Below are 13,116 nucleotides of genomic sequence, written 5' to 3'. Positions count from 1 at the left end.
TGAGAAGTTGTGAATCACTCTGTGCTTCACTCCGTTCAATTCTGGCGTATGTTTCTTGTGTTCAGGCCCAAGTAATGAGAAAGAAAATACTTGCATGCCAAAAGTAAGTTTACTTTGGGATATCTTACCTAGTTGGAAAGATATGAGCCGAGCAAAACTGTTGCCTTCATACCCACTCTGTTTTTGTGGAGTGAACAATACTCATCTGTGGACGACTGATCAATCCATAGAGTCAACAGCATCTTTCAGCAACTTTAGCATCACATCACGCGTCTCCGCTAGGCCCTCAAGATACCACGTATACTTAGCTATCTTGGCAGCCGAGTTCCCCGTTGCGTCTCGACATGATGGGTCAGCTCCATTCGCCAACAAAGCCTTCGCCATACCTACCGATCCTTTTGCGGCTGCAAAATGAAGTGGTGTATAACCTTGTCTCACCAGTGCTATGCCGTACTTATCAGGCTCTTGTATCATTTGATTGAGCTTGTATCCCCAGTAAGAACCAGGCGGGGCAGGATGGCTGCGACCAGTCGCAGTTGGGAAGATCGCACAGGCGTTAGGGTCGACGCCTCTTGAGATAAGCTCGGCGATTGCAGCTGAGACCTTTCTGCTCACGTCTCGAGTAATAAAGAGTGAGAGCGCATGCAGTGGTGTCCACCCCTCGGCGGTTGTTACCAGCGGGTCAGCTCCGTGATCGAGTAGAATTTGACCAGCTTGGATAGCTTCGGAAATGCTTTTTGATTTACCATCTTCAGAGAAGCCAGATGATGTTGGAACCAAAGCACACATCAATGGTGTCCAGCCGTTGGCGTTGGCTTGATTGATGTCGAGACCTTGAGAAACAAGATACTCGATAACATCGAGCTTAGCGCCAGCAGCTGCGTAATGCAAAAGAGTTGTACCATATTTGTTAGTAGATCGGATAGCGCCATATCGATCCGCCTCGTTGGGAAGAGTGAACAACTGCAGCAAAAGAAGCCTCAAATTCGTTCCATATGCTGCCTCATGAATAGGCATAGCACCAGACTCGTCTTTCTGAAGGACGGAAGCTTTGTGGCCGAGAAGGAGTCGGATCCCCGCCTCATGAACGCGACGTGCGAAGGCTCCTTGACGAAGGGATTGTGCGCCGCCGAGATGATGCAAAGCCGTTCTTCCCTTGTTGTCTGTCGTATTGGGATCGGCCCCATTTTCTAGGAGGACGTTCAGAGCACCAATCAAGTTTATGTTCTGAGCAGCGTAGATAACAAGAGGGATCCCAAAGTGCTTGGCGTTGGGGTTAGCTCCAGCGTGGAGGAGAAGCTTGATTAGCTGCTGCTGCTCGAAGTAATCGACACCTTCGTAATCGATACGGTACTCATTGGTAGAGTTCATATAGACTTTGTAATCTATCGCATATGAAAGTGCGCTATCCAAGGCCTTTTGTTCAAACTTGACCTTTGAGATGAGAAATTCTGCAACGTAAATTTTCCAGCGCTGAGCAGCACTATTGAGGGCTCGTTCCTTTGTCTCTAGAGTCCAGCCGTCCCACCAATCCATAAGATTAGCGACACTGGCAACTTGACCCCAAGCTGCAGACTCGAGGAAACAGTACTGAAGGTCCTTGTAGATGTGAGAATTCTGGGTTGGTTTGACGCGTTTCAAGAGCTGGTATAAAAAAGGTTGTTTGCCCTCCCTCCCAGCAATCGTAAGCGCATTAGCTCGATCATCTGTACCGCTTGAAGGAGCCAAGGGATCGGCACCAGCGTCTAGAAGTAGGGCCACTGCCTCAAGGCTATCGCAGAAAATAGCGATATGAAGTGGCGTACCGTATCCATCGTCATCTTGTAGTAGAGTTGGAGAGGACGTGATTAGATCTTGAACTTTGTGACGATCATCGTTGCAGATAGCAGTATATAAGGGAGAGGCATCTTCAGACGACTTGTAAAAGTCTGTAATTCTTTGCTTCCTTGACTTTCTTTTGAGGAACATGATGAATGAGGAACTTAGTCGCCTCGAAAGAATGAGTAGCCACAAGAGTAGTAGTTATGATTTATTTGATGGGGTGCCAAGATCTAATACTCCACATAAATAGGCAGCAGAGTTCCATCCTGCAGAGATTCAGCCGCATGCAAACGTCACCACGCTCGACCATGTAGAGACCATGAATGAATTTTAATTTCCCTCCAACTATAACATCTCGGATACTAGATGTCGAAGCTCGTTTGTGTCCAGCGCATGTTCATCCCTCCGATCCCATTCTTTGTCTCCCGAAGCCCAAACGACGGTCAAGCTTGTATACTGCTCTAAATTCTCCAACTCGACAGGCAATTCGATCGCCATGTTATCTCCCATATCTGTTTCAGAAAGCTCCAGGACACGGGTGCTCACATCATCGAACCGTCCACATAGCAATTTCCCCTGTTCCCATCGCTCACTCAACGCTCGAAGGATGAGCATGACATCTTTGACCACCATCCAAACATCCCGCCGCCGCATGGCAGCGACATCTCTGTTGGTGCTGGTACGGAGCTGCCAGTAGCTGTAGAACGCCATAAGCCCGGTCCAGTATACTTTCTCGCAGGCGATCTGCACGTAAAAGATTGAGTTAGACTCCACTAACCGGCGATATATCGCGATGAATCCAACAGCTGCTTGCCACAGTTCACCAAGCTCGTCATGCGTTCGTTGAGGTAAGAGTCTGCAGGGCCTCAACAACAACATACGACCCATCAACCATTCACTTTCGATGAGGGTCTTATTCGGTAGCTGTGAGCTTGAGTCTTTCCAATCGCCCAACTTGTTGCAAAGTTGTTCATGGACTATTCGTGCGTCGCCTGTTTCAGAGCTTGGAGACTTATTAAGGCGATTGTATATCTCAGACTGTATTTGGAGCGCGCGGTATCGCTGCAGATACCCGTGGACCTCGACAGCTGTGGCTGAAGTCTCGATTCTGAAGGTAGGCAGGGATACGTTTATAGCTGAGTCAGATATCTCGGTGGGCCGTCCGCAGCCCAAACTCATGGACCGGTCGAAAGAGTACATACTCCACCATAGACGGCGTCGTGTTTCCAAGAGACTTGTCGCGACTGAATCGAGAGGCTGCGGATCTTGATGCAGCCCAAGATCAACGCACATGCGCATGCCGACACCGATAAGATACCAGGCGTCGAGTAATGAAGGGTTGAGAGTGGCGAATTGGATCAAAAATAATATTGACTGGACGCCAACGATAGTGTTTGGTAGAATTGCTGACTCACGAAATGTTAACGCTGTGCGGAAGAGTCGTTGAGCTTGCGTTGATATCACGCTGTCGGCGCTTCGTGATAGACTGGAAGCTGATATAGCCAGCACCAGCAGAACTGTGAAGTAGCTATACCCATGACTTATCGAAGAGCGATCAAGATCATCTTGACTCGGTGTTAGAACACTCGCTGGATCTTGTGGTGGGTCATCTTGTCCGCGCTCGCGAGGAGGATCAACGCCAGAGAAGACATGCTCGAATTGCACCCAGAAGCCCTGGATAGAGAAGAAGGGAATACGAGGATAGACTTGGTCAAAGTAATGTTTCGCAAGACTCAAGGCGGTTGACTCCTTGGGTAGACATGGAGCGGCATCATTAGCTTGAGTTAACCGCAAGGCTGATGAGAGTTGATTCGTGCTTGCAGTCGCCAGCACAAGTGAAGATAGTGTTGGCCCCTCTGCAGCCGATGGATACGAACATGCTATAATGGGGAGTGCTCCGATATCTGCTATGAGAGAGTCGATGATAGATCGTTGATGGGTTTCTACCGATTCATTTCGGTTGGACCGCTCAGTATCTGACGGCGAAGTGAAATTGTTTTGTCTAGCGTTGTGTTGGCTGAGACGTTGCTGCGCAGCTTCAATCTTTTGTCGAAGGTAAGTCGGATAATCGCGCCCACGATTTAGAGACTCTGTTGAGAGGGAACATGTTGCTTGGCGTCCGAATTTGACACATCCACCGCAAGCTGGAGTTGCTCCATTGCACTGGGAAGAATGAGTATTGGTCTGAGGGCATCAATATGCACGAACCTTGATCTTCCGAGCTTTACAGAAAGTACATGCTGAGAAGATTTGCGATACTCGCAAGGTGACGTTCCTCAAGGGTCTTCCTCGGACATGTTCTCCAGCATCGCTCATGGCTGTAAAGGGCGATAGCTTGGGGCTCTGCACGCTATTGGATGCCAAACCATCGGCCTTCGCCTAACACTATTCAGGGATGAAGAGCCAATGCCACCAAAAAATGCTCAATTGGGCTCATAGAGATATCATGAGGGATGATTTCTCAATCGAATGGCTTTAGCTGAAGCTGAACATTGAATAACCGAGCGGAGACGGCTTCTTCTTGCCGATGTGAGTGTCCGGGGTACGCTGCGGGGGAAAAGTGGAATATCCGACGGAACCACCGCAAAGGTGTTAGTGGCAAGTCAATGGGCTAACGGCGGTTCCGTTGATATGGATCGTAAGATTGGCTAACGACTTATTGCATCGGGGTGATCATCAGGCTTTGGGAATGCGAGTAATAAAAGAGACTCTTTCATAGCATGTACTCTACTCATCCTCGTCATCCTAGCTTGACTTGAACACAAATTACACGATTTCGATTTGCCTATTGCCCACAAGGTTAGCATTCAGACCAACCGCTACCATGGCCCCTGCAAGGATATCTCACGACCCGGTCCTGCGTCGTGAGCCAGCAACTCATAGCCGCGACTTTCAGCACCGTACCCTGAACTCAGATCTCTGTGTCTGCGGCGGAGGCCTAGCTGGTACTATCGCTGCCATCGCAGCAGCAAGAAATGGGGTATCAGTAATTCTCATCCAAGACCGTCCTGTTCTTGGAGGCAATGCTTCTAGTGAGGTTAGGCTATGGATTCTTGGAGCTACGTCGCACATGTTTAACAATAACCGCTATGCGAGAGAGGGTGGTCTTGTTGATGAGATTTTACTCGAGAATCTGTATCGAAATCCTGAGGGTAACCCTTTGATTCTTGATACCATTCTTTTGGAGAAAGTAAGATTGGAGCCGAATATTCAATTGTTTCTCAACACAGCTCTTGTTGGGTGCGACAAGGATGGTGATCGAATCAGCTCCGTCAGTGCTTTCAACTCTCAATCTTCCCTCAAATTCACCATCCAATCTCAACAATTCATTGACTGCACCGGCGACGGCACACTCTCCTTCCTCGCCGGCGCTCCCTTCAGAATCGGCGCTGAAAAACGTGATGAATTCAACGAACTCTTCGCCCCATCCTCCGAGTACGGCCATCTTCTCGGCCACTCAATCTACTTCTACACCAAAGACACCGGCAAGCCCGTCAAGTACGTGGCACCGGCCTACGCTCTGAAAGACGTGGAAGGAGAAATTCCTCGCTTCAAGAGTTTCAGCACTAAAGAGATGGGTTGCAATCTTTGGTGGATTGAGTATGGCGGTAGACTTGATACTATTCATGATACTGAGCAGATCAAGTGGGAGCTTTGGAAGGTCGTTTATGGAGTTTGGGATTATTTCAAGAATTCGGGGAGGTTTCCTGAGGCGGAGAACTTGACGCTCGAGTGGGTTGGTACTATTCCGGGGAAGAGGGAGAGCAGACGGTTCGGTGAGTCCCCTCATAGAATATGTGAGAGCAGAGCTAACTGTTACAGTTGGTCCTACCATTATGGTGCAGCAGGATATTGTTGAGCAGCGTTATCACAATGATGCTGTGTCTTTTGGAGGCTGGTCTCTTGATCTTCATCCGGCTGATGGTGTCTTCTCCGAAGTCGACGGCTGTACTCAGTGGCACTCAAAGGGTAAGTTCATCATTTGACTAGGTCTTACTTTTACTGACAGTTACAGGTGTCTACCAAATACCATTCTCCTCCATGGTCTGCTCAGAGATTCCTAATCTCATGTACGGAGGCCGCATCATGTCAGCATCCCACGTCGCCTTTGCATCTACTCGTGTCATGGCCACATGCGGAGCCAATGCCAATGCTTTGGGCATCGCTGCATCGCTTTGTAAGAAGCAGTGTGTCGACCCCATGGAATTACTTGTCAAGAACAACATGAAGAACTTCCAGCGCGAGCTCATGCGGTTTGGTCAGTTCATTCCTGGGTACAAGCTCAACGACCCTGAAGATCTCGTTCGCTCAGCCTCCAGGATTGAGGGGTCCTCATTTGAGCTATCGCAACTACCACCCGATGGACCACCAAAGGTCTTGGTTCGAAGTCTTGCACAGATGCTTCCCATCTCACAGGGAATTGTTCCTACCTTTTCCATAACGGCTATGTCAGTTGAAAACGCCGTATTGACAGTCCAGCTCCGAGGTTCTGAGAAGCCGTACAACTACACTCCCGAGGTCATTCTGGCTGAGACCAAGTTCCCTCTTGTCCCAGGTCAGAATGACCTCGTCATCGACTTCAAGGTTGAGAATCCCCAGACTCAATATGTCTTTCTCTCTTTTCTCCAGAATGAGTCGGTGGCACTCTGCACCACCAAGACACGCGTATCAGCCCTCATGACTGTTGAGCACGAATGCACTCAGAGTCCGCCAAGTGATGTTGGTGTCGATGAGTTTGAGCGTTGGACACCGGTTCGAAGGCCAATGGGTCACAACCTCGCGTTGACGCTGGATCCACCCTTGAAGGCTTGGGGAGTTGAGAACGTCCGCAATGGCGTTCCCCGCCCGACCAAGAGAACCAACTGCTGGGTTCCTCGTGCCGACTCCTCTGGTAGGAAGATGCTCAAGATTCGTTGGGATACACCCGTCAAGGTGAACAAGGTTGTTGTTCATTTTGATACAGACTATGATCACGCTCTTGAGTCGGTGTTGAGAGGTCACCCAGAAAGGACTATCCCATTTTGTGTCAAGAAGTGGCGTCTGTTGGAACTCTCTGATGAAGAGAGGGAGCTGTATGTTGAGGATGAGAATCACCTGTCGCGCCGGGAGGTTGTTCTTGAGTCTAGCAGAACGGTGACGGAGCTTGGTGTCGAGGTTTTGGAGTTGAATGGTGATGAGAATGCCTTTGGTGGTGTTTTCGAAGTACGAGTTTACGAATAGATATACACATCGCTTCTACATTAGTGTTATACTTGCAAATATCTTCTGATTTCCCCGTTGTCGAAATGCAGCAAGTCAGTAGTTTCCATTTACAATGTATTTATAATAGGCTGATTTTGTGGCTTCGAAACACTTAGCGAATGTTCAACTGCACAGATGTGTTATTTGCAGTTGAGATCTGTGGTTGAGAGCTTATAATCACCACATAGAACTTAGCTTAGTAACTTCAACTGCACTGAGACACTCAGAGTACTGTATTCACGGCTGGTATATGTCTTAGAAGAAGAGATGATATCACCAGGCCCCAAGATAATGGCATGGGATACTCAACAACTGAGGCAATGAAAATTATGGAAACTATTCGCTATCTCTCCGTGCAATAGATATCTTTCTTTCCGAGGAACCACATTTTCACTTGCCATTCCAATTGCTTACTGCCACAAAATAGCACTGGGCCATATGTATCCCCACTAAAGCCCTCCAAGTCTTCCTTCTCCATCCTCCCGAGGCGGAAGACATCACTGTCGCTATGGTCATGTACGAGGTCCTCGAAGCGCTGGTTCCACCAGCTCTGTGGTTTACCAGCAGCCAGCCCGCTGCTTTCTTCTCCAGGCGTCACGAAAATGCGAACCAAATTCCAATCTCGCGGGTAAAGCATCTCGTGGTTCCAGAGATACTCGATAACTCCAAAGTCATCCCCACGAATGCTGCAAATGAGACTAGGCTTCAGGTCATTGGCACTGCTACTGAAGTTTTTGGCCGCCGCCATAGCAATAAATGGGGCTATACCGGTGCCGCCAGCAATGCACAATGCTTGGCCGGTTTGTTGTAGTATCGCAGAAGGGAACCCACCACCGACTTCAACAATCTTAGCGATCAACGGTCCAAGCGGTCTTGGAAGTCCCAACAACCCGGTAACGCGCCCATTGCGCGCCATCAGAGAGATGGTCTCAATGCTCCCATCCTCCGCATACTGCAAATGGAAAGGTGTGAAAGAAAGACATCTCTCTTGGTCTGATAAATTCTGGGGTCCCGCCACAGGATCTAGACCAGGCGGGAATTGAAGTGTCAGGTGTTGACTTGGACGGAAGCTCCGACTGAACTCATGGTTTGTAAGGATAGAGAATGTATGAATGCTGAGGCTGGGAGTTAAGCGAGTCGACGAGATATGCTTAAGTTCGCCGAGTGACGGGGAATCCTCGTTGGTGCCGTTAACGCTCATGGCAGGGAATTGGATCAATATTTTTCGTAAATCGTTAGATTAATCCAGACTCAAACCTGCATCTAATAGTCAGTCCATAATGACCCAAACTTTAGAACTTATCATAAAACGGAATAGCTTAACCAAACAGCACAGACGGAACCACCGTCGTGAGTGAGGAGAAACAAGCGGAGGCTCCGTCTCTAGCTTTAGCGCACCCCGCAACGCGGAATCATACCATGGATCCCTGTTTCAATCCCAGAACCGACTTCGCTACCCCAGATTTCGAGCCATTTGATAAAGGATTAAAAAGTATGCTTTCCCCAGACTTTCTTGCGGGGAACTCAACAGTATAAACACTTGAGTTCTCATAACTTGTTCAATTATTATCTCGAACTGTTTGCTATCAAGATGGCTACCGAGTTGGGAGCAGTGCCCGCGCAGGGCAAGATGAGCGGCTGGCTCTTCTTTAGTATCTTCGTCATTTCTATGGGTTCTATCTTCTGGGGGTAAGTCGAGACTTCATAACATGCATTGACCACAGGCTTACGGTTTGTAGATATGATATCGGCATTCTGAGCACCATCTATGTCTCCCCCGGCTTCAACAAAGCCCTCGACCATCCTTCATCTAGCGAAAAGGGTCTCATCACAGCTATCTTTGCCGCTGGTCAATTCGCCTCTTTCGCCCTCATCGCAGGTCCTATCAACAACAAGTACGGTCGACGATGGGCTGGTTTCGGTGGTGTCTGCCTTCTTTGCGTCGGAGCCGCGATCCAAACTGGTGCTGTTCACTTGGCTATGATGGTTGTTGGGCGAATCATCGCTGGTGTCGGCACAGGTGTTGTTTCCACCGCTGTCCCGCTTTATCTCAGCGAGATTTCGCCAGCCAAGCATCGTGGTCTTTATGTTGCTGCTAATCAAGTCGGTATTGTCTCTGGGTAAGTAGACAGTCCAAGGTCTAGGGCGTGGCTTGCTAATTGGCGCAGTATCTCTATGGCTTTCTGGGTTGGCTATGGCTACTCGTTCTGGGACTATGGCAATGGTATTGACCTCGAATGGCGCCTCTCAACTGCCATGCAATTTGTTCCTGCTCTTCTCTTCCTCAGCGGTGTCCCCTTCATTCCCGAAAGGTATGTCTATCATATTTCTCCTTTACACTCATCGCTAACTCTTCATCAGCCCCCGATGGCTCGTCGAATCAGACCAAATCGAAGCCGCAAGCGAATCTCTGTGCAAACTTCGCGGTCTTTCCGCCACCGAAATCCAGCCCGAACTCGACGAGATCCGCGCCAACATTCTCTGGCATCAAGAAAACTCCATCACGTCAGCCCGTGTCTTCATCCAACAGAAGCCACTCTGGTCTCGACTCTGGCGCGCCTGGTCTCTTGCTTTCCTTCAGCAGATGAGTGGTGCTGCTGGTATTCGATACTATCTCCCCACCAACTTTATCGCCGCTGGTACCTCTGAGGAATTGAGCTTGCTTGCTTCTGGTATCGATGGAACTGTGCAGGTGGTTTGCACTGTTGCCGCTATGTTCTTCATTGATAAGCTTGGTCGAAGACATTCACTTGGTATTGGTGCTATCATCATGGCCTTTTGCTTGATGGTGAGTTGCTGCAAAAGATCTGATATACAGCTACTAACACAATTCAGATCAATGGCGCTCTACAGACTGCCTATCCCGGACAGAACAACCAAAGCGCCAACTACGTCAACATCTTCTTTATCTTCTTTTTTACCGTTGGATGTAAGTCACCACGTCACCCACGAAGCAAGCAACACGCTAAAAACTGCACAGACAGTATGGGCTTCGGACCCTGCGCCTGGATCTACGCCTCCGAGATCTTTCCCGCCAACTGCCGTTCCAAGGGTCTCGCCATCTCCTCCTCCGGCTCATCCCTCGGTTCGATCATCGTCGGTCAAGTCTGGCCTGTTGCTGTTTCCCGCATTGGACCTCGAGTCTACTTCATCTTCATGGCCTTCAACGTCTTTGCTGCCATTCTGGTCTATGCTTGCTATCCCGAGACCAAGGGCAAGACTCTGGAGGAACTGGATTCGCACTTTGGATCGCTCAATGTGCACTCTGAGGAGGATGCTACGCCTAAGCAGATGCTTGGAGCTGAGGAGGAACGGGTTGAGGTTCGGGATAAGTCTGTGTGATTCGGGTCGTGTCGAGGACACAGCTTCAATGAACAGCTTCGGACTCATGCATTCGGAACGAACCTTTGAATATTTGAGAACTATTCCATGTGAACAATGAGGATTATTTCAATGTCTACATAGTTAAATACTCCAAGCTTTTATTTTTAATACCATGTCTTGGTCATATATACTTCAACAACAGCTCTCGCCTTCCATGTGTCCTTGCTCATTTCCTTTGCCGACCACTGACATTGGTGTTCAGAGCGCAGATGTTGTTTAAAATGCGACCGCGGTAAAGAAGTGTTACGTTACATGGGCGTTCAAAGTTGTCGACGGCAAATATGTAACTACCTCGGCTCAGGCATCAAGCATCAAGGGTCTCCGCCGTGACATGGGCCGACCTGACGACGACAGTATGCCTGCATACCTCGTCCTCATATCAGGCTCTGCATATCGACGGAATTGGCGTGAGTGCCTTATCAACTTCATATGGTCTAGTTCGCCTCACCCCATAATTACCGCAAGAAAATACCGACCAACACCAAATCCTTCTACGTTCCGCATCAGTCAACTGGCCGATATCTCAAGGGAAATACTTTCGTAGTCCCCAGCCAGAACTCCATGTGATCTCTCCACGATACAATCGAACCTTCTATACAACTACAAATGCTTTCGGCAGGAATGGATAGGGATTCAAGGGGGTATTGAACGTCACCGCCCAACTGTCTCATCTACTGCATGTCCTCGAACTATATCAGCACCATAAGGACAAAGCATACTACCCGTAACGCGCTTCAAGCTTTTCCCCTATCCGGGATCAAATGATACTCGTTGCCTATTATTCTCTGCTCAAAGGCTTTCATTGGCTGCTAAACGCTGTGATAAGTCGGTGTCAGAGTTTGAAAAGCTTAATTGTCGCCGGTCCGCACCGCTGCGCTCGGAAGTCGGCTACTGTCTGCGGCTATGAAACTCTAACGGTACACAAAAGCAAAAAGTAAAACATATTAACAAAGTGCAAGCTACTGCCCGACCTCTGCCCATCAAGAAGACGGCCGGCAAGCTCGGCCTTTGTATGGAATATGGTATACTGTATTCAACAAGCACGGAGTTCACCCGCATCACTGCGAAAACACTAACACTGTAGCACGAAACCTCTCTTTCCATTGGGTATTGATTTCCCAGCGCTATGACCAGACATCCCTGAATATAATTTTCGAAGAAAGAGGATCTCTTTGATATTGGTCAGTCCTTGTCCTCTTCTCACACTGAGGGTCTATATTTCTATCTCTTAAAATTAAGAACAGTAAGTAGTGCTACTAGTTCATAGCCAAAGGAACCTGGCAGTTGTATATAAATATGACCTATTCGCAATATTCTATACACCAGCCAATACCATGTGAGCCAATTCAACACGGTGGAGAAAACGCCCGACTTTTGGGAAAACTGGCTCTGAAGGCTGGTCCATCTTTTCAATCATATGAGAGAATTTAACTTGTCTATCAAGCTCGGGACAGACGGAAATCGGTGGAGTAATAACTACTTTGAACCAGGGGCAGTGTCGTCCGCCCGCAGTCTCAGATAAAGTTCAAGGCGGGACGTCCAAGCATGGTTCATACTCGCATGGAATGTATGTTTGTTTTTCCGAGTTCTGGAACTGATCTTTTGCCTCGGTAAAAGAAATCAGAGCAACTGCCAGCATGACGCTTGGCTTCCTTCACGTATCAAGTATCAAACCATAGTACATGGGCAAAACATATAAAGTACGAGTGATTGTGTTGGTGTTCAAAACATCATACCTCCATCACAAACAACCAACAATTTAAGTCTTACTGCAAAACCCACTACACCTTACTAGATCACTCCGATTTCAACGAAAATGAAGTGTTCGTAACGCGCGTTCTACTTGAAAAATATAGATCCACATGCTGATTCCTATACAGTCTTCACTATCTTTACTGTCGCCGGCCTTGTCGCCGCGGCTGCCGCGTTGCCGAACGCTGATAGCGGTGATTCGGGAAACCACCTTTTCGCCAGGAAAACTGTCGGGCAGGTCAAAGGATTAGGCGAGAGTAAACTCTCTACGGCTTGCTGGCTATGTCTTGCTGGCTGTGCTTCCGGAGACGATGTGGATTACTGTGACTGCTGCGCGCCGGATGGGTCTTGCTACCAGCATTGCCAGTAGATGGTTTGGTTGAGATAGGACCTGGTATTATGACGGAATCCAGTTGACAATCTATGGAGAGTGACAGGGGTATCAGTGGCGAGGTTTTGACATATGACAAAGGGGTTTTTGCCCGAAGGTTTTCCCCATCCGCATTAGCGGACTACTATGTATTTCCCTAGCCGTATGGCCTATAGCTGTCAGTGAGAGAAGCTGTTATGTTATGACTGAAAGTCCTTAAACTTGTGACGAAACGGAGAAATGAGTTTTCCGTATTCTCCAGACATTGTCTCTACATTTCCCATGCATCGTTATTTATATTACCTTTCTGGCAGTCATCGTCTCCAAATTCGTCCATGTCATGATATCAATCAGCGGAGGTTTTGTCCCGAGGTTTGCTTGTCTCTCATTAATTTCAACCGAGACAGTGATTTCACAGTCGCACGCAACCAGCGCTGAAAGATTGAATTTGCCGTAGGAGATCATTGGTGTGACAAACGCGATTACATGATGTTAAGCAAGGAAGAAAGCTTGGAACATTATGAATCTAATATATGCTGTGTTCTTTG

General features: G+C 48.3%; 3 protein-coding genes across 3 annotated transcripts; 1 reads left to right on the top strand and 2 right to left on the bottom strand.

Moving 5' to 3' along the window:
• Window positions 1-219: 219 nt before the first annotated feature.
• On the bottom strand, window positions 220-1,968 carry BKA55DRAFT_510232 (ankyrin repeat-containing domain protein; the record flags this gene model as incomplete). Its single annotated transcript, XM_046187577.1, has 1 exon — window positions 220-1,968. The coding sequence occupies one exon, from the start codon at window positions 1,966-1,968 to the stop codon at window positions 220-222; it is 1,749 nt and encodes a 582-aa protein (XP_046050004.1).
• A 40-nt stretch (window positions 1,969-2,008) lies between these two features.
• On the bottom strand, window positions 2,009-4,528 carry BKA55DRAFT_566192 (fungal-specific transcription factor domain-containing protein). Its single transcript, XM_046192604.1, has 2 exons — window positions 4,030-4,528; window positions 2,009-3,984 (listed from the first exon to the last, which is right to left on the bottom strand). Exons 1-2 carry the CDS (start codon window positions 4,135-4,137, stop codon window positions 2,167-2,169), a joined length of 1,926 nt encoding a protein of 641 aa, XP_046050003.1. The 5' UTR covers window positions 4,138-4,528; the 3' UTR covers window positions 2,009-2,166.
• Window positions 4,529-4,645: 117 nt separating this feature from the next.
• Window positions 4,646-10,404, top strand: BKA55DRAFT_593415 (uncharacterized protein; the record flags this gene model as incomplete). Its single annotated transcript, XM_046195547.1, has 14 exons — window positions 4,646-5,597; window positions 5,644-5,790; window positions 5,837-6,893; window position 7,290; window positions 7,490-7,578; window positions 7,627-7,792; window positions 7,874-8,028; window positions 8,333-8,416; window positions 8,608-8,751; window positions 8,802-9,182; window positions 9,231-9,374; window positions 9,424-9,850; window positions 9,898-9,991; window positions 10,043-10,404. 14 exons carry the CDS (start codon window positions 4,646-4,648, stop codon window positions 10,402-10,404), a joined length of 4,203 nt encoding a protein of 1,400 aa, XP_046050002.1.
• Between the last annotated feature and the right edge of the window lie 2,712 nt (window positions 10,405-13,116).

Source organism: Fusarium redolens (genome assembly GCF_020744475.1).
Source record: "Fusarium redolens strain MPI-CAGE-AT-0023 chromosome Unknown BKA55scaffold_7, whole genome shotgun sequence".
Lineage (NCBI taxonomy): Eukaryota > Fungi > Ascomycota > Sordariomycetes > Hypocreales > Nectriaceae > Fusarium > Fusarium redolens.
Note: the sequence above shows the minus strand (reverse complement) of the source record. Positions and strands in the feature narration are given on the sequence as shown.

Excerpts from the sequence above, each read along its gene's own strand:
- BKA55DRAFT_566192 (XM_046192604.1), bottom strand. The coding sequence starts at position 4,137 with ATGAGCGATGCTGGAGAACATGTCCGAGGAAGACCCTTGAGGAACGTC. Across the intron at positions 3,985-4,029 it reads GTAAAGCTCGGAAGATCAAG|TGCAATGGAGCAACTCCAGC; the intron begins GTTCGTGCATAT and ends CATTCTTCCCAG.